Below are 25,015 nucleotides of genomic sequence, written 5' to 3' on the forward strand. Positions count from 1 at the left end.
TTAAACACAGGTCTGTTTAGAGTTAAACACAGGTCTGTTTAGAGTTAAACACAGGTCTGTTTAGTGTTAAACACAGGTCTGTTTAGAGTTAAACACAGGTCTGTTTAGAGTTAAACACAGGTCTGTTTAGTGTTAAACACAGGTCTGTTTAGAACACATGTTCTCAGGACTCCTCCTGCGAGCTGAAAGCTCAGAATGATGACAACTCATGAGGATCACAATCACAACAACTGAATAAAATCTAACCAATCAAATTAGGGAAACAATCATGTAGATGCAATGCTGCTATTTTATTAAGGCTAGACAGGTGGTGGTCCACTCGTTCAGGACCAAATCAACAGGATCTCAGTTGTAAAGGACGGCTTTCTTCAAACCAAAAACTCATTCATGTAGTGTCAGGCCAACGTTCATGAACCTCCATAAACAATAAGAATATCCTTTCCATTTCACGATGGACCTCTTCCAGATGGTCCTTCCACACGAGCTGAGGTGAGGACAGGTCAGGCCTCCAGTCACAGCAGCAGCCAAAGCCTGGCATGGCGTCACAGTGGGCGTGTCTTTGTCTGTGGGCGTGTTCGTGTCAGTGGGCGTGTCCGTGGGCATGTCCAGCTCTCAGTATGGTTTCCCTCCGGCAGCAGTGAGCATCTCCTGCCTCTCTGCAGCAGTGGGCATGTCGGGTTTCACGCCGTCTCTCCTCCTCTGCAGCATGATGCTGTGCTGCAAAGAGGAACACAAGGATTAGAACCACGACTAACACATTATTAATGATCCATTATTAGTAGAAACTATATCAAAAGATATGCTTGTGTTCCATATTGTTGGCATAAAAGAAAACAAGAGATATATAGATATATATATATATATATATATATATATATATATATATATATATATATATATATATATATATATATATATATATATATATATATATTTGACCTCCGACGACCTGCAGCCAAATAAAACAATATTTGTGGACAAGTCTGAGACCAGAGAAGAATTTCCTGCACAACTAAGAATGTTCTTAAACAGATTTTTTTTTTCTGGGTCCATAACCGATGTTGAGTCATGGACACAAGACGTGTATTTAATGCCTCTGCACATTGAAGCTGCATCTTCTGTACGAACCCCGTCACATTACGGTACATTACCATTACTGAAAATTACCATTACTGCACATTACGGCACAATACCATTACTGCACATTACCATTACTTCACATTACCATTACTGCACATTACGGTACATTACCATTACTGAAAATTACCATTACTGCACATTACGGTACATTACCATTACTGCACATTACCATTACTGCACATTACCATTACGGCACATTACCATTACGGCACATTACGGTACATTACCATTACTGCACATTACCATTACGGCACATTACCATTATTGCACATTACCATTATTACACATTACCATTACTGCACATTACAGCACTTCGGATTGTTGAAAGGCTAAACCTTTCGGTGAATTCAGAAAGACAGCAAATACATGAGACTCATTTCTAATTAACGTTCTTGGACTTTCTTCTGTTCTCCACCTGATGCCAAACATGCGACGCCTCACGGAGCTGTGAGCTGCTCATCCACTGTGTGTAGGCGCTCAGAGCACCCAGTGGGTGTCACTACTGCACCGTCTTCCCACCCATGAACACGGGTCTCACAGCGTAGGATACATGTTTGTGTACGTTTATAGGAGGAAATGCACAAACACCAAAACATTTTGATTCATAAAACCTTGCATATGCTTCCAGGGAGATCTTTCCTTATAAATCCCAAACCAGCCTGTAAGTGAGCACAGCTGGTTCAGCCTCTCATGCGCCCTCTACAGCTCACATTCAGCCTCTCATGCGCCCTCTACAGCTCACATTCAGCATCTCATCAGAGATGAGCTGATCTGGGGTTCTTCTACGGTGAAGCACAGCAATCACAGAGAGGAAGGAGCGGTTTCTTCTAGCAGGAAGTGAGTGTTTGAGAGAGTCATCGTACAGAGCCGTTACTGGCTTCATCTCCAGCCGCTGCTCATTGACATGTTCCTCATGTGCAGGTATGGAGACGTGCAGGTGTGAAGACGTGCAGGTGTGGAGACGTGCAGGTGAGTGACTGGAGGAGGCAGAGCTAATATTATGATAATAATAATAATAATAACAATATTATAATAATAAGTTGTGTTCATTGCAGTGATTTTACTCACACACTTAATGAAAACTTGGATGATATATGCACCGTATTCTACGTTTATTGAAACCTCCTGACGCTCTGCAGTCATTTAACGATAGTTGAATACATCTTACAGACTTATAACTTCATCATCTGATCCACAGCTGAACACGAGGGTCTCCTGATGAGATATTTCGAGGTTTGAGTTGGTTTCTATCTTTTTTAAATTAAATGTGCTTATAATCTACACGAGTGAAAGCACACATAATACTGCTGGTTTGACTTGATGCCAAAGGAAATGTATAAGTGCAAAGTAACGTGTGATGTTATTATGTGTAAGATGCCTCTCACATGTCATTTCTACCTCTGACCTCTCCACCGTGACGGTGCAGAGGTCAGAGGTCAGCGCCCCCTACAGGTGATCACATTCTCCCTTCTAGCGGTTTGTACATCTCAACGTCTGCATAGGAAGTGTCCGCGGTTAGAAATGAGACTCCAGGTGAGCTCCAGGAATATGTCTGCTGTGAACCTGAGGCTGGTGTGGAGAGGACCGTTACTTCTCTCTGAGGCTGGAGACACTCACCCAGTATTTACGACAGCTCTTGTATCTCAGGAAGTAAGCGGAGCACATTCTGGAGTCATAGTTGTTGGCGTCCAAACACTTCTGTGAGGCGTCGCTTTCCTGAATGAGAAGAACAGAACTGAATGATACACTTATGTTGTGCGGCGCAAATCTTTTGCACGACAAGATTACACACAAAGTCAAAGCAAAGAAGAAGTAAAATCTCTGCTTGACGGCTTTAAGCCGGTCAGCGTTGAGCTGCTGCTCCGTCATCGAGAGGAAAACACACTTTATCACCATAACATAAAATAAAGTGGGGATGTCTGACCTCTACAGGTCATAAATGAAAACAATGATGGATTATTTTGAGGGAATACTCTAATATCAGCGCTCCACGATGCCTCACACCAACCCGTCAAGAAGAGTTGGGTATCGACCATACGGTACAAATAATAACCACAAGGCTGTATTTACGCCTAGAAGACGCTACTTACTGTTGATGGCGCTGCTAACATGTTAGCTTGGCCTAGCATCGAGGGAGCCAAGCTCCGTTGAGAAAACATTTCGCCGTCCCTTTTAATGCAACTATATCACAGAACAATCTGTTTATTTTGGGCTCAGCTGCAGTAAACCAGTGTGTGGTACAGTGAATACACATCAATGAAAAGCACCCATCGCCTCCGGATGATGTCCAGAACCCAGAGAGGAAGGCGTTTAGGTTCCAGGGACATGTGGGACTGCACAACATGTACAGAGCAGATAGTGGTGATTCCTTCCATGAGATCGTGCAACCACTCATGAAACGTGCTTCAGGGTTGGTGTGAACGCAGCAGTGGTTGCACGTGGACCCTGAACCCCCAGGGACCGACGTCTCCTCTAGAGGCTGTGAGGGCGTAAATGTGAACGGGACCATGCGCACAATATATGGCGCACAATAGGGATGGGCATCGTTTGGGTTTTTTCCGATACCGGTGCTAAACCGATACTTTTAAAACGATACCTGTGCCTAAACGGTGCCTGAACTGGTACTTTTTTTTATTGCCAAGGCAATTTTTTTTTCTTCAAACTGAACAATATATTAACCTTTTAAAGTATACTATAAATATAAATAAATACATACAAAACTATTTTATCGATACATCAACATCTTATAGTTTTTAACGTGCGGGTAAATCGGCTCAGGCACCGGAAAGAAAACACCGAAATCTGCGTTGCTTTTCGGTCCGGTAGGTACCGGACGTGTTGGAATCTCGGTTCTCGGTACCCAACCCTAGTGCACAATTGTAGTTTTTTGCTGTAGTACTTTTTATTCCCTGATTTAAACGTCTTCAGGCTCTTTCCTCACGAGATGAGACGTCACACCAAAGAATCCATTTACTCGTTTGTGTCAAAACGACTTCAATCACGAAATGTTTGAAGTATAAATCTGTGTAAAAACATTATTATATTATTTCTGTTCCCATCTTTAATCCTTAAAGTTGTAGTGTACATGTTATTTATTTCAACAACACGTGTCTCTTTGTTTACGTCTCCATGCTTCCATCGTAACTGCGTGTTTAACGTCACATTGCAATGAATTGTGGGTAATTCCCTTAGGCAAAGTCGGAATCTAATGCCGACTTATGGAAAGGGATCATAAAGGGCTCAATGTCTGAAAGACTCAAACACTCCATGGTGTGACAGAGGGACAGAACCAAACCCTCACGGAGTCAGAGGAGCCTCAAAGTCTGAGAGGTGAGGTGGGACTGGACCAGAGTCTCCTCTGAGAGGTGAGATGGGACTGGACCAGAGTCTCCTCTCAGACGCAGAGAAGCTCGTCCACGCCTTTATCTCTTCAACACTGAACTCTTTTAAGACTGGCCTAAAAACCTTTTTATTCAGGAAGGCATTTTTTACCTTGAGTTAATTTATTGGCAGCTATTACATTCTTATTTTTATGGGTTGCTTTATCTATGTTTTAAATCGGTTTTATTTGTTTTTACTATATGTGTGGCACTCTGGGATTTTTGATATTATTATTATTATAGAGGTGGAGATGGGACTGGACCGGAGTCTCCTCTGAGAGGTGGAGATGGGACTGGACAAGAGTCTCCTCTGAGAGGTGGAGATGGGACTGGACAAGAGTCTCCTCTGAGAGGTGGAGATGGGACTGGACCAGAGTCTCCTCTGAGAGGTGGAGATGGGACTGGACCAGAGTCTCCTCTGAGAGGTGGAGATGGGACAGGACCAGAGTCTCCTCTGAGAGGTGGAGATGGGTCTCCTCCCTGCAGATGTTGGACGCAGGACAAAGGACGGTGAGCTTACCTCGATGCATGGGTTGCTGTCCTGATTACGAACTTTCCGAACCGTTTTCTCCATTCTGAGCTGTGTAAAGACACACACACACACACACACACACACACACACACACACACACACACACACACACACACACACAGTCTTGTGAGTATTTATTACATGTAATTATCCCATGGAACTGTGATGACCGACTTCAGGCGGTTGAGGTATACTCTGATGATTTCTATAGCTCAGTTCATTTTATATTCAATACTTTAAATAGGTGAACCCACTGTAATATTTTATCTAGCATTCTTAACATGTCATGTATTTTTAGAAGAGAGACTATTGAGGCCCACCACCAGAATGTAAAGACCGGTGATCACTTTGCAGCACCTCCCTACCACTAGTGGGCAGCAGCACCTCCCTACCACTAGTGGGCAGCAGCACCTCCCTACCACTAGTGGGCAGTACCACCTCCCTACCACTAGTGGGCGGCAGCACCTCCCTACCACTAGTGGGCGGCAGCACCGCCCTTCCACTAGTGGGCGGCAGCACCGCCCTTCCACTAGTGGGCGGCAGCACCTCCCTACCACTGGTGGGCGGCAGCACCTCCCTACCACTAGTGGGCGGCAGCACCGCCCTTCCACTAGTGGGCGGCAGCACCGCCCTCCCACTAGTGGGCGGCAGCACCTCCCTACCACTGGTGGGCGGCAGCACCTCCCTACCACTAGTGGGCGGCAGCACCTCCCTACCACTAGTGGGCGGCAGCACCGCCCTTCCACTAGTGGGCGGCAGCACCGCCCTTCCACTAGTGGGCGGCAGCACCTCCCTACCACTAGTGGGCGGCAGCACCTCCCTACCACTAGTGGGCGGCAGCACCTCCCTACCACTAGTGGGCAGTACCACCTCCCTACCACTAGTGGGCGGCAGCACCTCCCTACCACTAGTGGGAGGCAGCACCTCCCTACCACTGGTGGGCGGCAGCACCTCCCTACCACTGGTGGGCGGCAGCACCTCCCTACCACTAGTGGGCAGCAGCACCTCCCTACTACTAGTGGGCAGCAGCACCTCCCTACCACTAGTGGGCGGCAGCACCTCCCTACCACTAGTGGGCGGCAGCACCGCCCTTCCACTAGTGGGCGGCAGCACTGCCCTTCCACTAGTGGGCGGCAGCACCTCCCTACCACTAGTGGGCGGCAGCACCTCCCTACCACTAGTGGGCAGCAGCACCTCCCTACCACTAGTGGGCAGTACCACCTCCCTACCACTAGTGGGCGGCAGCACCTCCCTACCACTAGTGGGAGGCAGCACCTCCCTACCACTGGTGGGCGGCAGCACCTCCCTACCACTGGTGGGCGGCAGCACCTCCCTACCACTAGTGGGCAGCAGCACCTCCCTACTACTAGTGGGCAGCAGCACCTCCCTACCACTAGTGGGCAGTACCACCTCCCTACCACTAGTGGGCGGCAGCACCTCCCTACCACTAGTGGGCGGCAGCACCTCCCTACCACTAGTGGGCGGCAGCACCTTCCTACCACTAGTGGGCAGTAGAGCCTCCCTAGTGTAGATGTTGAACACAGGGATACAAGACAAAACTGTCCTCATGTCTACTTTGCATTACAATGTCAAGACATATCTGATGTGTCTCTAGAGACGGGTGAAGACTCAGTCAGTCCCATGCTGAACAGGAAGTGAGTCCGTCTCTAATAATGTTTGGACACCAGCTTCTTGTTCTTTGGAGAACGTTTGAGTAAACATAATAGTATAACTCTGTTACGTTGTTCATTCTGGTCACATGACATCTATTGCTTCTGTCCATCCGGGGAGAGGGATACTCCTCTGTTGCTCTCCCTCAGGTTTCTTCCCCTTTTCTCCCTGTGAAAGGGTTTTTACGATCTTTATTGGGGGAGTTTTTCCTGATCCGATGTGAGGTCCCGGGACAAGATGTTATGTTACAGATTGTAAAGCCCTCAGAGGATAACTTGTATTTGTGATGTGGACTATATAAAATAAACTGAATTGAAAATAAACTGAATACTACGAGAGACTATATGAAACTATGTGAGAGAGTATGTGAGACTATGTGAGAGTATGTGAGACTATGTGAGAGTATGAGAGGCTGGTGCCCTCTACTATAGGAGACTATGTGAGGCTATGAGAGACTATGTGAGGCTGGTGCCCTCTACTATAGGAGACTATGTGAGGCTATGAGCGACTATGTGAGGCTGGTGCCCTCTACTATAGGAGACTATGTGAGGCTATGAGAGACTAGTGCCCTCTACTATATGAGACTATGAGAGACTAGTGCCCTCTACTATAGGATACTATGTAAGAGTATGAGAGACTATACGAGACTATGAGAGACTATGTGAGGCTGGTGCACTCTATTATAGGAGACTATGTGAGAGTATGAGAGACTATATGAGAGACTACGTGAGGCTGGTGCCCTCTACTATATGAGACTCAGAGACTATGATAGACTATATGAGGCTAGTGCCCTCTACTATAGGAGACCATAAGAGACTATATGAGGCTAGTGCCCTCTACTACAGGAGACTATATGAGGCTAGTGCCCTCTACTACAGGAGACTATAAGAGACTATATGAGGCTAGTGACCTCTACTATAGGAGACCCTAAGAGACTATATGAGGCTAGTGCCCTCTACTACAGGAGACTATAAGAGACTACTGTCCTCTACTATAAGAGACTACTGTCCTCCACAATAAGAGACTAGTGTCCTCTATTATAAGAGACTGGTGTCCTCTATTATAAGAGACTAGTGTCCTCTATTATAAGAGACTAGTGTCCTCTACACTACTACCTCTGACAACCAGCTACCAGCGCGTGTCCGCTGCTCGTGAACGCGCATAATATCCACACACCAGAGAAGAAGAGAACCAGATGCTACTAACGTCTCTTCAGGGTCGCGCGCTTCCCGTTGGCTCCGAGAGGCTTCTGACGGCGACTGGCCACCAATAGTCCCGCATGCATGGAGCTAACAGCGCTAACGGAGCTAGGAGCTAGCGGAGCCGCAGCAGAGAGCTCTCCTCCGGCTGCACTGCTCCACGCTCCTGTTGCAACAGCGCACCAGGAAACACAGCCACCGCGTCACTGGTCACTGACGGCAACCTCAGCCAATAGGAAGCCCTGAAAACCAACCCCGTAGACTGACAGTATAGAGAGCCAATTGAATTACTTGGCCGACATGTTTGTGTTCCCATCGTTTTAAGTTGCGCTAAACCAAATGTAAACGCGTGACAGTACATCTAGCAGGTCAACAGACGGAGCTGTACTGAACAACGCTGATAAGAGTTGAAGTGGAAGCGGCAGCGACTAACACGAAGCAAAACCCCCGAGGAGGCGGGACTGCGAGTGGGCGTGGCTACAGCATAGTGCGGTTGCATCGCAGCGCATACACACAATGGCTGCTCGAAAGAGAGGAAAGCAAACAATTTTCAGGCCCGCCGCGTCTAGCAAAAAATATGAGAAAAAAATTATTAAAAATTCGGAAAACAGTTGAAAGTCCAGAAAAAGCCAACAGAAAGGATGTTGAAGCGAGCGGGGTAAGTTTGGTGTCAATGAAGTGCGCGGTGACTGCGCTCTGAATTAAAATATCGGGGTTATTTAAATTATGAGAGCGGGGAGAGCTGAGAAAAGTTAGTGAGTCAGTGAGAGAGCGCTGAGTTCACAACAATGCACTCTGTCACTGGTGGCGTCACGGTGCGGGTCCAGGACCAGACCGGGACCGGACCGGGACCGGGACCAAGTTCAGGAAAGTTACACTTATAGAGAGCTTCACTTTAATGCAACAACACCGGCAGAGCGACGCTGTGCTGCAGCACGCGCACCGGGACCAGCAGCACTTTCTGCTCTTTGCGTTCACTTTGCGCCACAAAACGCTTCATCATCATCATCATCATCATCATCATCATCATCATCAGCGGCACCAGATCTTATCGACCCAAACCCTGCGGAAAGGCTCTGACATGCGGGCTGCTGGACCCGCTGCAGGTCTACAGACCCGCTGCAGGGCAGCTGCAGGTCTGTAGACCCGCTGCAGGTCTACAGACCCGCTGCAGGGCAGCTGCAGGTCTGTAGACCCGCTGCGTGTACCGATCCCCGTGTCAAGCGGGGAACAACCAGAATCGGCTAGGTTAACCAGAACCGGCTAGGTTCTGGTCCATAAAGTCTCCCACTGGAGGAGAGCTGGAGGAAGTCCTGGTGCAATGCTGAGGGGTGCAGCTGCATCCTCATGGTGTGCTCCCTGGCTGCTGTGGCAGGTTATACACATGAAGACCTGGTCCTGGAGTGCAGGTTATACTGGGCACATGAAGACCTGGTCCTGGAGCAGCTGGACTAGTGCTCAGGGATCAGAAGCGTCTTCCTTTGCAGAGAGGAAGCAGCCGTGTTGGGGGTCGTGTTTGAGCTGGTCCTGAAAGAGTTCCTGAGAGGAAGTGTGTTGTGTTGGCTCAAGTCTCTTTACCCTTTACCCTTTAACCTTTACCCTTTAAACTTTAACCTTTACCCTTTGACCTTTACCCGTTAACCTTTACCCGTTAACCTTTACTCTTTAACCTTTAACCTTTACCCGTTAACCTTTACCCGTTAACCTTTACCCGTTAACCTTTAACCTTTACCCTTTACCCAGACCTGAACTCTATCTGATATGGAAGTCGTCTACGCTGTTGTTTAGGCCCAACTGTTCCTGACATCAGTGCTTGATGTCATCAACACACGAGATGATGATGATGATGATGCTGATGCTGATGATGATGATGTCAATAGAGAGGCGGATGCCACATGTTTGCTGTTGGCTTCAGACTTAAATGCTGCTTTAAGTTTAGACTCAAATATCATTTTCTAGATCTTCAATGTTGTTAGAAAAGATGGAGGTCATAATGTTGGCAGGAAAAATGTAAGGGAGGAAGTGATGCAAGTCACTGTGCATCACCTGTCCAGGAAATACATTCATGCTCTGTCCTGCATGGTTCATGTATTCATATAGATGCTCTGTCCTGCATGGTTCATGTATTCATAGAGATGCTCTGTCCTGCATGGTTCATGTATTCATAGAGATGCTCTGTGTCCTCCTGCATGGTTCATGTATTCATAGAGATGCTCTGTGTCCTCCTGCATGATTCATGTATTCATAGAGATGCTCTGTGTCCTCCTGCATCATTCATGTATTCATAGAGATGCTCTGTGTCCTCCTGCATGGTTCATGTATTCATAGAGATGCTCTGTGTCCTCCTGCATCATTCATAGAGATGCTCTGTGTCCTCCTGCATCATTCATGTATTCATAGAGATGCTCTGTGTCCTCCTGCATCGTTCATGTATTCATGTAACTCAGTGGTTCTCAAACTTTTTCTGTCACGCCCCACTTTGGCGGAAGAAAGATGTTCGCGCCCCAACAAAATTGTAACAAAATTGTAACAACATTTTTGTGACTCCCCATCCGTGCTTTTTAAAATAATAGAATAAAGAAAATGTAAATCCCTTTTAAGTAAACCAGATCGCTCCATCAGACAAAAACTAATAACATGTGCAATCACTTTGTTAGAACAATGCAAATAAAGTTCTATCTGTGCAAAAAATAACTAATATTTGGCAAAATATATCTTGTCCTGGCAAATTAACCTGTTTTGCACTGAATATATTTTCAAGATAAAAACAATAATGGTCAACCTGTGAAAACAGAATGAGTGAGATGTGAGCATCAGGTTGTATCAGTATTAGTGGCTGCAGGGAGCTGCTTTCCTCTACACATCTTTATAAACAGGGTACATACTAAAATAATAATAATAAGAGCAGATCTTGAAAAGTTTTTGCGGACTGATAATTCTCCTTGTGGGAATTTTCAATAATACATAATAAGAGAAGGTGCGATGGCGGATTGTAGGAGAGGGTTGGGCTCTGAGATATGGGAGAGGGTTGTGCCTTCTCATATGGGAGAGGGTTGGGCTCTGAGATATGGGAGAGGGTTGTGCCTTCTCATATGGGAGAGGGTTGTGCTCTGAGATATGGGAGAGGGTTGTGCTCTGAGATATAAGAGAGGGTTGTGCTCTGAGATATTGGAGATGTGCATGAAGCACCTGGTAGCTACAATGATCCTCTTGTGGCAGCAGCAGGATGAGCTCTTGGAGGCTCCATGTGATCATGTGTTCCTGCAGATAGAAGACCACTGCTACATGCTAATCATGACTTTATGCTACATGCTAATACTGACTACAAGCTAAATGCTGATCATGACTACATGCTAATCATGACTAAATGCTACATGCTAATCATGACTACATGCTAATCATGACTACTTGCCACATGCTAATCATGACTACATTCTAATCATGCTACATGCTAATAATGACTATATGCTAATCATGACTACATGCTAATCATGACTACTTGCCACATGCTGATCATGACTACATGCTACATGCTAATCATGACTACATGCTACATGCTAATCATGACTACATGCTAACCATGACTTTATGCTACATGCTAATCATGCTAATCTTGACTTCATGCTCCATGCTAATGATGCCAGTGTATCACAAACGGTCATAGTGTCACATGACATGGCTGTAACTACACTATACCTGTGTTCTATGTTGTGTAGACCATTTACTTCAAATAGGAACACTGTATTTACAAGTAGTAATATCTGTAGTATAACATAACACCTAGTGTTATTAATACACATACCTGCATGTGCCTGTATTACTTGTAGGTTAAATGTACAGTAAATATCTACATGAATTCCAATGCCGCAGTTTGCCATACCAGTACATAACATTATTATACAGGATGAGCTATACTTCAACAACACAGTATAATACCAGGTTTAATTGTGTTATAGTATTATCATTGCATATAGATAGATAGATGTATACTTTATTCATCCCCAAGAGAAAATGTGTTTGTCACAGTAACAAGCAACTTACATAGAACAAATATCCGGAGTGAAAAATACTCAATATATACAACAAAACAGCAGAGGGTATTCATGTAGGAAATTAAATAAATAAAGCGCAAAAATGCTAAGTATATGCAGTGTATATAAGTATGTAAAGTGACTAACTAAACAAGTTAGTGTGCGTGTGTGTGTGTGTGTGCGCGTGTGTGTGTGCGTGTGGGCGAGCGACTGTGCATGCCCGTCTTTCAATGAGAGGGATGGCGGTTCGAGCCCCGGCCCCGCTAGTCCATGTCCTTGTGTCCTTGAGCAAGACACTTAACCCCTACTTGCTCCCCGCTGCTGTGTCTACGGTGTGTAGAGCAACATGTAATGTATTGGTGAATCTGTATTACATTAGGATACATGCTCAATGTACATGTGTCCATTTACAGCTGCTTTCAGACTGAAAGGCTGTATTGCTTTATAATAAGAAAAGGAGGTTATTGAGGTCATTGACATAAATGTGGTTGACAGTATAGCATAATACAACTCGACAGCATCACAAACATACAGTTGAATCTACTCCTCTCAAAAAGAAAACATTCATGAAGGGAGGATGTATTGCAGGACTGTTGTATCAGGTGTACCTAATAAACTGGCAACTAAGTGCCCAGCTTCAGTATCCTCTTATCACCTTTCCAACTACGTGTCTGTGGTTTGGAGTTCCGGTACACTACAACTCCATTGATTGACTTTTTGTTTTCAGATGGCTTCAGGAAATGTTGGCTGAAAAAGTCTCACTTCATACTTTTTTCACACTTTTGGTAGTGTATTTTGTCTCTTTGTTAAGTTTGGCATGTACTAGTTCCATTACATCTATTTAGCTGAGGCTTTAATTCAAAGAATCATGCAAGTACATCACATATGATGAATTACTTCAAGTGCCACATGAACACAACAAAAGATAGTTTTCTTAATTTCAGGTGTCAAGGTGCAGTCTTCAGTCTTTCAGCAGATACTTGTTCAGTCTGCAATGAAAATGTGTTTCTGCGTTCTGTAGATCAGTGTTTTTCAACCTTTTTTGAGCCGCGGCACATTTTCTACAATAAAAAAATCCCACGGCACACCAACAACCGAAAAAGTTACAGAATGTCATATTGTAACATAATACAGCATATATGGTAGCTAATTATTATTAATGTCACATTGTAGCATAATACAGCATTCATGGTTAGTAATTAGTGTGCTACCTACTGGCATGGAAGAGTATTCACCGTGGTACCTCACAGTACTACAAAGTAATACTTCACATACTACTGACTCCATCTGTGCTATTTATGTATATAAATAAAATAAAGAACATTGCAACCACTTTCAATTAAACCAGATCGCTCCATCAGACAAAAAAAAATGTGTTATCACTTTGTTGGAAAAATGAAAATAAAGTTATATCCATGCAAAAAATAACTAATATTTAGTTACTACTAAATAGCTTATTGTGGAAAACAACAAGATATCAAAAATAAAAAAAAATTATCAAAAAATAACTAATATTTGGCAAAATATATCTTATCCTGGCTGCAATTAACCTGTTTTGCACTGGATATATTTTCAAGATAATAACAATAATGGTCAACCTGTGAAAACAGAATGAGTGCAGATGTGTGAGCATCACGTTGTATCAGTATTAGTGGCTGCAGGGAGCTGCTGTCCTCTACACATCTTTTTAAAACAAGGTTGTAGATTTTATACGGCTCTCAATTCATGCTCAATGTTGAGAGACACAACAGCAGCTCAGACGCTCAACAATGCAAAATTATTTGCAGCAACTAAATAATATTATTTTGGACCAATTAAGTGAAATTGGACATTTTCTCACGGCACACCTGACGATCTCTCACGGCACAGTGGTTGACAATCACTGTGGTCGAGTACACATAAGTCATCAGAGTACTGAACACAGAAACACATCAGTCATGTAGAGTAGAGAACACGTGTTTATTAGACATGAATACACTTTCCCTAGTTAGCGTACAGTAAATTAGAAATGCTTCATCCAGTCAGATAAAGTTCCTCAGACACAAACAACATGTCTTCTCCTCTCTGTTTGTCTGAACAGACTTTTTAAGTGTTACATGTGTTCAAAATAGTGATTTTAAAGGAAAGTAATATTCGATAGTACTGATCATTTTGAAAATGCCAAATGTTTATAGAAAAAAAAAAAAAAATGTAATCATTCCAACTTCACACTTTCTAGCCGAGTATTTATAATTATTATTAATTATTGTATTTTTTACTTGCTATTCTATTCAAGTTGTTTGCCATTGAACTTGTTGCTCCTGCTTCATCCCTGCACCGGTACCAGTGAGCTCATGCTGATGGTTCTGATTCTATTGCTAAGTTCAGAACTGCTCTTCATCACTGTACCAACTGAAACCAGCTTTAAGTTACCAGTCACCCTGCAGAACCAGCAGCGCTCTGTCCAGGCTCAGTGAAGAGAGTTGAACTGGTTTTGAGATGTCCTTTGTTTATGGCTTGTTCTAGTGTCCTTTGTACTGCCAGCCACCTGAACGTGTTCCATTCTCATGATTCTCTCTCTCTCTGTCTCTCTCTCTCTCTCTCTTTCTCTCTCTCCCTCCCTCCCTCCCTCTCTCCCCCAGGCCCCTGACTCCGGGCGGTGTTGAGCACGTACAGCTGGATAGAATAATTGCATCAGTACTAGTTGGGCACTGCGCCCCAGTCCATGTAGCTGGTCAGCCTTAGAGTGCCATGGCCACAGGAACCCAGGGCCCCCGAGACCACGTCCTGGAGAGAAGCAAGCCTGCGGCGTCCACAGGGAGGCGCAGGAGAGCAGAGGGGAAGCCCAAAAAGAACTTCCCTTGCCAGGAGTGTCAGAAAGCCTTCAACAGCCTGGAGAAGTTGAAGGTGCACTCGTACTCTCACACAGGAGAGAGACCGTACCGCTGCTCCCAGCCCGACTGCACCAAGGCCTTCGTCTCCAAATACAAGCTGCTACGGTACAGACCCCACACCATGCCGCCCTCTGTGCACCTTAGTGGTAGTAACCAGAATGTGTCGATGAATGTAGTTGACAGGTCTTGTGTTTATGTGTCATTTAAAGCATGCCTTCTTAAAACGTGGTTGCATAAATCCTGAGTGCTCATAGAATGTGTCTGTGTTCCAAGGCATATGGCAACTCACTCGCCAGAAAAAAACCACAAGTGTTCATACTGTGAGAAAATGTTCCACCGCAAGGATCACTTAAAGAACCACCTCCACACCCACGACCCCTACAAGGAGGCCTTCAGCTGCCAGGAGTGCGGCAAGAGCTACAACACCAAGCTGGGCTTCAAGCGCCACCTGGCCCTCCACGCGGCCAACAGCGGAGACCTCACCTGCCAGGTGTGCCTGCAGCTGCTGCCCAGCACCGGGCTTCTGCTGGAACACCTCAAGACACACGCCGGCAAGTCCTCCGGCGGGACCAAAGAGAAGAAGCATCGGTGTGAGCACTGCGAGCGACGGTTTTACACCCGCAAAGACGTGCGGCGCCACATGGTGGTGCACACCGGACGCAAGGACTTCCTGTGTCAGTACTGCGCCCAGCGCTTCGGCAGGAAGGACCACCTGACGCGCCACGTGAAGAAGAGCCACGCTCGGGAGCTGCTGAGGGTCAAAACTGAGCCCGCTGACTCGCTGGAGCCCGCTGTCTATGACTTGGCGTCTGGGGGCATCAAAGGCGAAGTCCCGGGAACGATGACCCCGAGGCCGCACCAGCTCCACATGTACTCCGGGCCTGCCCTGGACCCGGAGCCCACACACCCTTTTTCCTTCAAGTACCCGCTGGGTTCCAACTTTACCTCATACACCGTCTCCTCACAGGAGCAGAATCTAAAGGGAGAACTGGAGACCTACCTGATGGAGCTGCAGAGCGGCATGCCCTCCTCCTCTGCAGCCCAAGAGCAACCCTCCTCCTCCAAGCTGGAGCTGGACCCTCACGTGGGCGAGCTGGAGGCAGCCAGCGAGTCCAAAATGTCGACGCCCACGACCACAGACTCTCTGGCCTCTTCCTCTTCTCTGATGGACTTCTCACAGCTTTTCAACTTCCTGCCACTCAACGGGCCCCCGTACAGCCAGGCAGGGGCCGCTGGGGCTTACCCCCCCAACGAGGACCCCCTGGTCCCGCTGCACCCGGCAGAGGGCCCGCCGGCTGCAGAGAGTCCGCTGCAGAGGCTCCCCTCAGCCTTCATATCCAACCTGAGCACGCCCACCACACTGCCACGCTTCCACCAAGCGTTTCAGTAATCCAGTACGTACACACACACACACACACTTTAACACACATACAGTGACACACACACACTCTAATACACACACAGTGACACACACACTCTAACACACACAGTGACACACACACACACACACACTCTAACACACACACACTCTAACACACAGTGACACACACACAGTGACACACAAGCACTCTAACACACACAGTGACACACACACTCTAACACACACAGTGACACACACACTCTAACACACACAGTGACACACAAGCACTCTAACACACACAGTGACACACACACTCTAACACACAGTGACACACACGCACTCTAACACACACAGTGACACACACAAAGTGACACACACACTCTAACACACACACACAGTGACACACACACTCTAACACACACACAATGACACACAAGCACTCTAACACACACGTATACACACAGTGACACACACACAGTGACGCACACAGTGACACACACGCACTCTAACACACACACAGTGACACACACACACACTCTAACACATACACAGTGACACACATTAACACACACACAGTGACACACACGCACTCTAACACACACAGTGACACACACACACACTCTAACACACACACACAGGGACAGATTCGCACTCTAACACACACAGGGACACACACACAGTGACACACACACTTTAACACACACAGAGTGACACACACACACAGTGACACACACACAGTGACACACACACAGTATCACACATACGCACTCTAACACACACACAGTGACACACACACAGTGACACACACACACAGTGACGCACACAGTGACACACACGCACTCTAACACACACACAGTGACACACACACATTGACACACACACTCTAACACACACAGAGTGACACCACACAAGCACTCTAACACACACACAGTGACACACACGCACACACTCTAACACACACAGTGACACACACACACACACACACTCTAATACACACAGGGACACACACAGTGACACACACACACACAGTGCCACACACATCTAACACACACACAGTGACACACACACACTCTAACACACACACAGTGACACACATGCACTCTAACACACACACACACACACACACACACACACACACACACACACACACACACACACACACACACAGCTTTCTAATTACTATGTATTCTTTTCACTAGTAAGCTTTTTATTGACGAGTTGGCCAATCTTTCCACCTCTGCTCCTTAATGACGTGTTGCCTTAATACCAGGACATGCATCCTGTGTGCTGTGTGGAGATGCTTTCATATCAGTGGTGGTGGCCGTCAGGGCCTGCTAACCCTTCTCTGCTGGCCTATGCAGAATCACAAAGTTTAAATTGTATTTACTTTTTTTTATTAATTTTTTTATAATTAAAAGTTAGATATTTGTAATAATTAATTTTGTTTTCACAAATACACTACATGTATTATAATTATTTTTCACTATTATCTTATTTTCTGATTGCACAGCTCCTGTGTTCCTCTGTTGCTCTTCTTCCAGCCTGCTGCATGGCGTGGAAGCAGAGCAACAGAGGCACCGCGATCAGCTGTTAAACAGCAGGCGTAGGTACAAAATCCGCGGCCCGCCACTGATTCATAATAATACCCAATTTCTCAATGGCTTGCTATGTGCAAGTGTTGTAACCTAACATCAGCTGTTCTGATCACCAAGAGAGATGACAGTTCAAAGAGCAGCAGGCTGAGGTTTCTAACTCCACAGCTGAGTGCAGCGCTGCAAACACGCCATGAAGGGAATGTGGCTTCATGTGACGTGAGAGCTGTGTCACTTTAAACAGGAAGTAGTCTTTTAAAGATGAATACTAATAGTATTTAGATTGCAGAGACATTGTTTTCTTCACTCCACCCCAGGCTTTGAGTAGATGGTCCTCAGGAAGCGGATGTATCTGGTTGTTGGTGCAGCACTTTGTTTGATATCTTTCTCATGGTTGCTAAGGACCAGTAGTTTGGAGATGTTTTCGCCCATTTACATCCATTTAAAACATGATGTCCCATAAAATGACAGCATACCAGATTTGCGATACATTTTATTTGAAATGCTCCAGGTTTCATTAATTTCTAATCTGTATGGAAATCAATGCCTGTGTGTCAGGTGACCATGACAGTGATCATGTAACAGTGACGTCACTGTGATGTGTGCAGCAGCAGCAGCAGCTCATGTCATCTCTGCTGACCACCCAGAAAGTTCACTTCCAACACAGAGGGAGACTGACGGAATCTGGGAAAACGCAATAGAAATGTATCTTTTAAGGAATGTTATCAGAAAGTGGAAGTAGTAAATAGGCAAAAGCATGGATCTGGTTCTTTGGATCACTCCATAAAGCAGAAGTGCATCCACATGATTATAGACGAGGTACTGAGCAACATTATTATTATTATTATTATTATTATTATTAAGTGAAACGTTTCATTGGTTGGTCGAGTGTGAGCTTAATTCTGCATCATGAGAGAGTACGTGTCTTTGACTGCCTAACCCACAGCTACAACATTACTGTAGTGGTCTTCATGCAGAGACTAAAGAAGGGCTGTCCGTCTCTAATGCCGCCCATTCCCCTCTCCACCATGACACACAGCATCCCACCAGCAATCTGGATGACCGTCTGGATGAGCTGGACCAGTCCCCTGACCCATAGACCCCAGCCCCCTGGCTGCTGATGGGCTGACCCCAGACCCCCCCGCTGCTGATGGGCTGAACCCAGACCCCCCCGCTGCTGATGGGCTGACCCCAGACCCCCCGCTGCTGATGGGCTGAACCCAGACCCCCCCGCTGCTGATGGGCTGACCCGCTGGCTGACCCCTCTGCCGCCCAGTGCCTTCTCTTTGCCTCTCTGATGGTTTCAGCGGTTCCACTCTCCTATTGCTTGTGCACAAACTATTAGTTGTTGATAGAATGCAGAAAGCTGATTTAACATCAGAAAAATATGACTTTTAAAGTGTTTATATGGTACCTAGTACCTAGTATTTCATGTCTCATAAAAGGTCATTGCAAAAGTGAACCATACAAATGCAAGTTGGGATCTTCTAAACTGATTGGGACGGTTAGAGGATAGAAACTTGTTGAAAAAAGAGTCTCCATCTCCAGAGTGTCATTCATATTTACTTTGAAAAAAACTATCTCCGCCCAGTATAAAGAATCTAAGATGTTGTACTTCAATTTAAACAATTAAAAACATTAAAAAACACCAATATGTGCATTCAAAGGGAAAATAGCAATCATCAGATTAACAGCAAACATTACTATTATTATTAAAAGGTGCTCTGTTTATTGAATATTCCACTCCGTCTGGCCACACCCATCCAATCCAAATGTTAGCTTCATAACACACATCTTAAGTGTATACAATTAAACTACAAAATATAGCAACCACGCAATCTATCAAAATGAACTAAAGATTACAAATAAATACTTCCAAGGGAATTAAATGAATGTATCATCCTCCACTCCGTAACAATTACCCTATCTGGTCTATTCCAGACTACACCAACACACTGACATCAGAAAGAAGCTAGCTAAACAACATCAGAGTATCTATTCCAGACTACACCAACACACTGACATCAGAGAGAAGCTAGCTAAACAATATCAGACTATCTATTCCAGACTACACCAACACACTGACATCAGAAAGAAGCTAGCTAAACAATATCAGACTACCTGGTCTATTCCAGACTACACCACACTGACATCAGAGAGAAGCTAGCTCACCAACATCAGACTATCTATTCCAGACTACACCAACACACTGACATCAGAGAGAAGCTAGCTCACCAACATCAGACTATCTATTCCAGACTACACCAACACACTGACATCAGAGAGAAGCTAGCTAAACAATATCAGACTATCTATTCCAGACTACACCATACTGACATCAGAGAGAAGCTAGGTCACGAACATCAGACTGAATAAATGTTAGCGCTGCACGTTTAGCTTCAGTTATCTGGACCATGTGCGTGTCTTTGCTAGCACACGCCCATATAATATAAAAACAAATGATTACTCTTAAAAGTGGATTACTTTAACGAGCCGTCTGGAGAATACTTTAAGATCAATTCCTAAAAACATTTCTATAATGTTTAGTGAGTAAACTCTTTATCTCTAGATCTCTAAACTCTTTATCTCTTTATCTCTAACCTGGCAACAAATACACTTTTTAAATGTTACACAAAACATCAGCTGCTGTTGTCGCCCGGCTCTTTGATTTGGTTTAGTGACCTACAACTTTACTTCCTCCACTTCCTCTCCTCTCTCTTTACTCTCTTCCTCTCTCTTTACTCTCACTACACTTCCTCTAACAGCTCACACACAAGACATCTAGACATTTGAATGGCCATTAAAACATGTGGTGATCTGACAGAGTAAACATGATTACCCTCTGGAACAAGTAGATCCAGAATGCATCTGTGATCACCAATGGGCCTCCTGTGTGGCCTCACACCACTTCCTGTGTGACCTCACACCACTTCCTGTGTGGCCTCAGCACACCAATGCTTTCACATGCAAACCTTAGTGGAAAAGCCAAAACCTCCTTTTCTCAACGCGAGGCAGACCGTTCTCGTTGTGCGTCGTTCATAGACCTCTGAGATGATCACGGACACAGATTTAAAGATGCAACCTGCGTCACATGTCTCCATAAGGTGTATTCAATCCAATCCTGATCTAACGGACGCTGAGGGTTATTAGTTATGGTTTTGGTTAGAGTATCAATACGTATTAAAACATGTCGTCAGTAGGGGTGATAGCTGATGTGTTGCTTCATTCAAGGAAGACGACGTCTCCTCTGTACACAGACGCCATGTTGGACTCGTTCTCTCTGCAGACTTTGGATGCACACTGGGGCATAAATGTGAAGTGACCAGCTGCTCCTTCTCTTTCCTCCACAGCCGTTATCAGACCATGATGCATATATAACCCAATAGTATTATCTTTTACCTCACATAGTCATATTGTTTTTGTGCTCTGAAATTCAAAAATAGAAGTGTTACGTTTCCCTCGGTGAGACCTGAATGGACACGACATGTTTCTGGGTTATGTGAAATGTAGTTGAATGTGTGATGTTTCAAAGCATTTATGGAAGTTTGCTATTTGTATCTTGAGAAAGTTTGTGGTTTTACAAGAGATATTAGCGAGCCGCTTTGTTTGTTTGTTATCATAGCACTTTTTGTAAATGTAATGCCTTTATTTCCTCCAATACTTTGTTAAAAACCTTTTATTACAAATGTATAGATGATATATTTAGCTCTTTTAGAGAACAATAACATGTAAATACAATATAAAATGTTTTATTTTTACAGGTACAATGTTGACAGTGTTTTCCTATCAAAGTATCATTTTTGCTTTACTTGCACAAGTGTTCTGTGTGTCTCATTGAGGGGTCTTTCAGTCACATGTCCTTAAGATGGTGGTCCACTAGTGCAACGAGAGCTGAAGCTCAGAGGGTTCTACTGGTTCCATCCTGTCATGGACAAAGACACAGCAGAGATGATGTGTGTTCAGTGGTGTCCTCTCCTCCTCCGCTGACCTCAGTGACCATAAGAACTATATGACTTGATTCTTGGTGGTTTCTGCCTGAAAGCTGTTAAATGACAACATGTTCCATCAGCTAACGGCGTGATCCACTCCATGTAAAACTCAGACAGAGTCCAGGCTTTGATGTGGAGAGAATCAAAGCATGAACTGTGGATTCAAACACGTCTACATTGGAGAAAGTAGAACCACACTTCAGCTCATGATTGTGAACTAATGTAAAGAGTCCTGGGACAGAGACATGGCAACCCTCTTCAGTGAGAGGCACAGACCTTCAGCATGTCAATCTTCTCCAAGCTTCAGTGGTACAGTGAACTTTATTGAATGTGTATGTAAGAAACACTGCAATACTGCAATATATATTTGGTATTGGATCAAGCTGCTAACACTTCTAAAGGTGCGACAGACCTCTTTCTAGTTTTACATGTTTGTACAGCATCCAGTTTAGCTGAGCCGTACTCTATAGCTTGTATACCTGATGTACTGTGTAGTCTCTACAGACCTGAATATCTGTGTGATCCCGGACTCTGATGGAGTCCCCTGATGGAGTACCCTGATGGAGTCCTCTGATGGAGTCCTCTGGTGGAGTACCCTGATGGAGTACCCTGATGGTGTCCTCTGATGGAGTCTCTCTAAAGGAGTACCCTGATGGAGTACTCTGATGTAGTACCCTGATGGAGTCCTCTGATGGAGTCCCTCTAAAGGAGTACCCTGATGGAGTACCCTGTTGGAGTACCCTGATGGAGTCCCTCTAAAGGAGTACCCTGATGGAGTCTCTCTAAAGGAGTACCCTGATGGAGTCTCTCTAAAGGAGTACCCTGGTGGAGTACCCTGGTGGAGTACCCTGATGGGGTACCTTGATGGAGTACTCTGATGGGGTAACCTGATGGAGTACCTTGATGGAGTACCCTGGTGGAGTACCTTGATGGAGTACCTTGATGGAGTACCCTGGTGGAGTACCCTGATGGAGTACCTTGATGGAGTACCCTGATGGAGTACTCTGATGGAGTACTTTGATGAGTACTCTGCAGAGACTGAGAGGTTTCCACCACCAGGACTTACTCGTGAGCTGAGCCGTCCAGCCGTGTTGGTTTGGGTTTCGTTGCATTTCATGATGCATCCTGTGACGATGATGGACTCGTTCTCAATACTGCAAATCTATTTTACAAACTACTGTTGTATTTTTATAAATATAGGCAAAGTTATTCACAAACATATGTATATATATATAAGTAAATATATATGTATATGTTTACAGGTTGTAAAATAAAATGAATGCTGCAGCATTTACCTGTTGTTTTTTAAACATCATCCAAAGAGGCAGATTATTTATTGTCTGGCAGAATAACCTGAATGATTGACATACCTTGCTGCTATGAGAAGAACTGCAGTCAACTCCAGTGTTTTACACATGAAAGTTTAATAAACGGAAGAGAAGGATCCAACTGCAGCTGCTTGGTCTTTCCTAAAATGTGTTGTTCATCATAGTGTCGTCTTCTCTTCCCTCACTTTCATTCCTCTGAGACCAGATACTAACCTTTAGAGTCACATGAGAGTCTGCTGATTGTGGCTGGGCATCCAACAGACAATCAGCCTTAACAAACATGACAGGATGAATATGGCAATAACTGAGTGACAGTGAACAGACCTCCATGGCCCAGTACAGTCCTCCTAGTGGCTGCTGGTAGTGTCCAGACTAACCAGACGGTCATAAATACTGTCATGGAGGAATGATTGACCCAGAGTGTTCTAGTCCCCACCACTGATGGCTCAGACCACAGCCCCTCTACCAGGATGTAAGACATGGAGATGAGGCTCTATCATGAGTTCATCACTTCCTGATCACCAACGGGCAAAGACACACAAATGTGATCATTTGTCTAATTTTGACTAAATGTAGATTTTCAAATGTTCATCCATTGTATCCTGAATGATGTTATGTAGCGCTCTGGTGATGAAAACACACCATCAACCCTTCTGCATTCCAGGGTTCCCATGCAGAGGCTGAGCGCTCCAGAGGGCCAGCAGCACCGCTCTGGATGCTGAGCGGTCTGAGCCTTAACCAGAGTTCATGCACATGTTGACCAGTGATCCATGACTTTAAACCAAATGTCCATGACAAACATTTAGTGAAATCTGGGTGTAAACAGTAAAAAGTGAGTAAATGTAGTATTTAAACTAACAATGAGAATACAAAGCATACAGTAAACCTTAAATGACACAAATGAATGAGACAATAGTTTGATTAAAAGAATAAACATTTATATAGATGCCTGTATTTATGCCTGCTTATATTTTGAGTCTTTCTTTTTAAAGTGTAGTGTTTTTTAAGCTTAGTTTGTCACATGTGGACTTGCACATCTATGTAAAATGAGTTGTTTATGTGTAGATTACAATGCATGAAATATGATAATTAATAAGGGATATTATTATGAAGGATTTGTGATTGTATGCATATTAAGGTCATTATTATTTCTGTGTAATGATGTCCATGTGTATATTGCAATGCTTAAGATAGATTATTGTTTATCAGGTCACAGAGCCACTAGTATGCTGAGGGTCACATGGTAATTTACACACAGACAGTGGTTGAGGGTTTTACAAAGGAGCATTTGGTCTTTAGGAACAAAGAGAATGGACCACCTGTGGTTCGTCCTGTGGTTTATGACACGAGATAAGGAACTGGAGGGGGATTCGAGCCAGCCGAGATGAAAGGTTTCTGGGGAAGGATGACTGTAGGCTGAAGTAAGATTCTCATAAGTTGTAACATATAGAACTGAATAACAATTCCTTCTCGGTCAAATATTGCATTAGCAAACACAGGAGGGCGGAGTGAGGACTTCAGGTACCGGATGGAGCCATTTTCAAAACCCGTGCCAAAGAGAGACTCCGCCCCTGTGGGACTTTTAGCCAATCGCATGCCGTAGATTTGAACCAATGAGGCGAATGAGCTGGGATGTGAAAACCAGATTGAAGATTCCTGTTCGAGGTCTTTGAGCTGAAGCGAGACAGGAACGGTCTGTGGAGCAGAAGCTCGGAGACCCTCAGCTGAGTATATGTACACTGTATCACCATTTGAACTTTAATTAAACCGTTAATCATAACTCTTTGATTTTGATTGTATTTCTTCTCTGCCATGAGCACATGAGGTTCTACGAATACTTTTCAAAAGCATATTAATTATTTCAAACTCAGCATAAATGAACGTCATGAACACATGAATATAACACATTTACATGACTTT

The 25,015-nt window shown here is 44.7% G+C and overlaps 2 protein-coding genes across 3 annotated transcripts; one reads left to right on the forward strand and one right to left on the reverse strand.

Moving 5' to 3' along the window:
• Nucleotides 1–277: 277 nt before the first annotated feature.
• On the reverse strand, nt 278–8,094 carry chchd7 (coiled-coil-helix-coiled-coil-helix domain containing 7). Of its 2 annotated transcripts, none has more exons than XM_079234590.1 (4): nt 7,930–8,094; nt 5,041–5,100; nt 2,758–2,856; nt 278–717 (listed from the first exon to the last, which is right to left on the reverse strand). In XM_079234590.1, exons 2-4 carry the CDS (start codon nt 5,092–5,094, stop codon nt 613–615), a joined length of 258 nt encoding a protein of 85 aa, XP_079090716.1. In that variant the 5' UTR covers nt 5,095–5,100; nt 7,930–8,094; the 3' UTR covers nt 278–612. The 2 variants fall into 2 exon arrangements, with proteins under 2 accessions (XP_079090716.1, XP_079090717.1); XM_079234591.1 differs by having other exon boundaries at nt 7,900–8,094.
• A 6,589-nt stretch (nt 8,095–14,683) lies between these two features.
• Nucleotides 14,684–16,216, forward strand: plag1 (pleiomorphic adenoma gene 1; the record flags this gene model as incomplete). The annotated part of the gene is made up of 2 exons (XM_079234589.1): nt 14,684–14,931; nt 15,100–16,216. 2 exons carry the CDS (start codon nt 14,684–14,686, stop codon nt 16,214–16,216), a joined length of 1,365 nt encoding a protein of 454 aa, XP_079090715.1.
• Between the last annotated feature and the right edge of the window lie 8,799 nt (nt 16,217–25,015).

The sequence above is a fragment of the Taurulus bubalis genome, assembly GCF_910589615.1.
Source record: "Taurulus bubalis genome assembly, chromosome: 18".
In the NCBI taxonomy this organism is placed as follows: domain Eukaryota; kingdom Metazoa; phylum Chordata; class Actinopteri; order Perciformes; family Cottidae; genus Taurulus; species Taurulus bubalis.

Excerpts from the sequence above, each read along its gene's own strand:
- chchd7 (XM_079234590.1), bottom strand. The coding sequence starts at position 5,094 with ATGGAGAAAACGGTTCGGAAAGTTCGTAATCAGGACAGCAACCCATGC. Across the intron at positions 2,857-5,040 it reads ACAGCAACCCATGCATCGAG|GAAAGCGACGCCTCACAGAA; the intron begins GTAAGCTCACCG and ends CTTCTCATTCAG. Across the intron at positions 718-2,757 it reads AGAGCTGTCGTAAATACTGG|CACAGCATCATGCTGCAGAG; the intron begins GTGAGTGTCTCC and ends TCCTCTTTGCAG.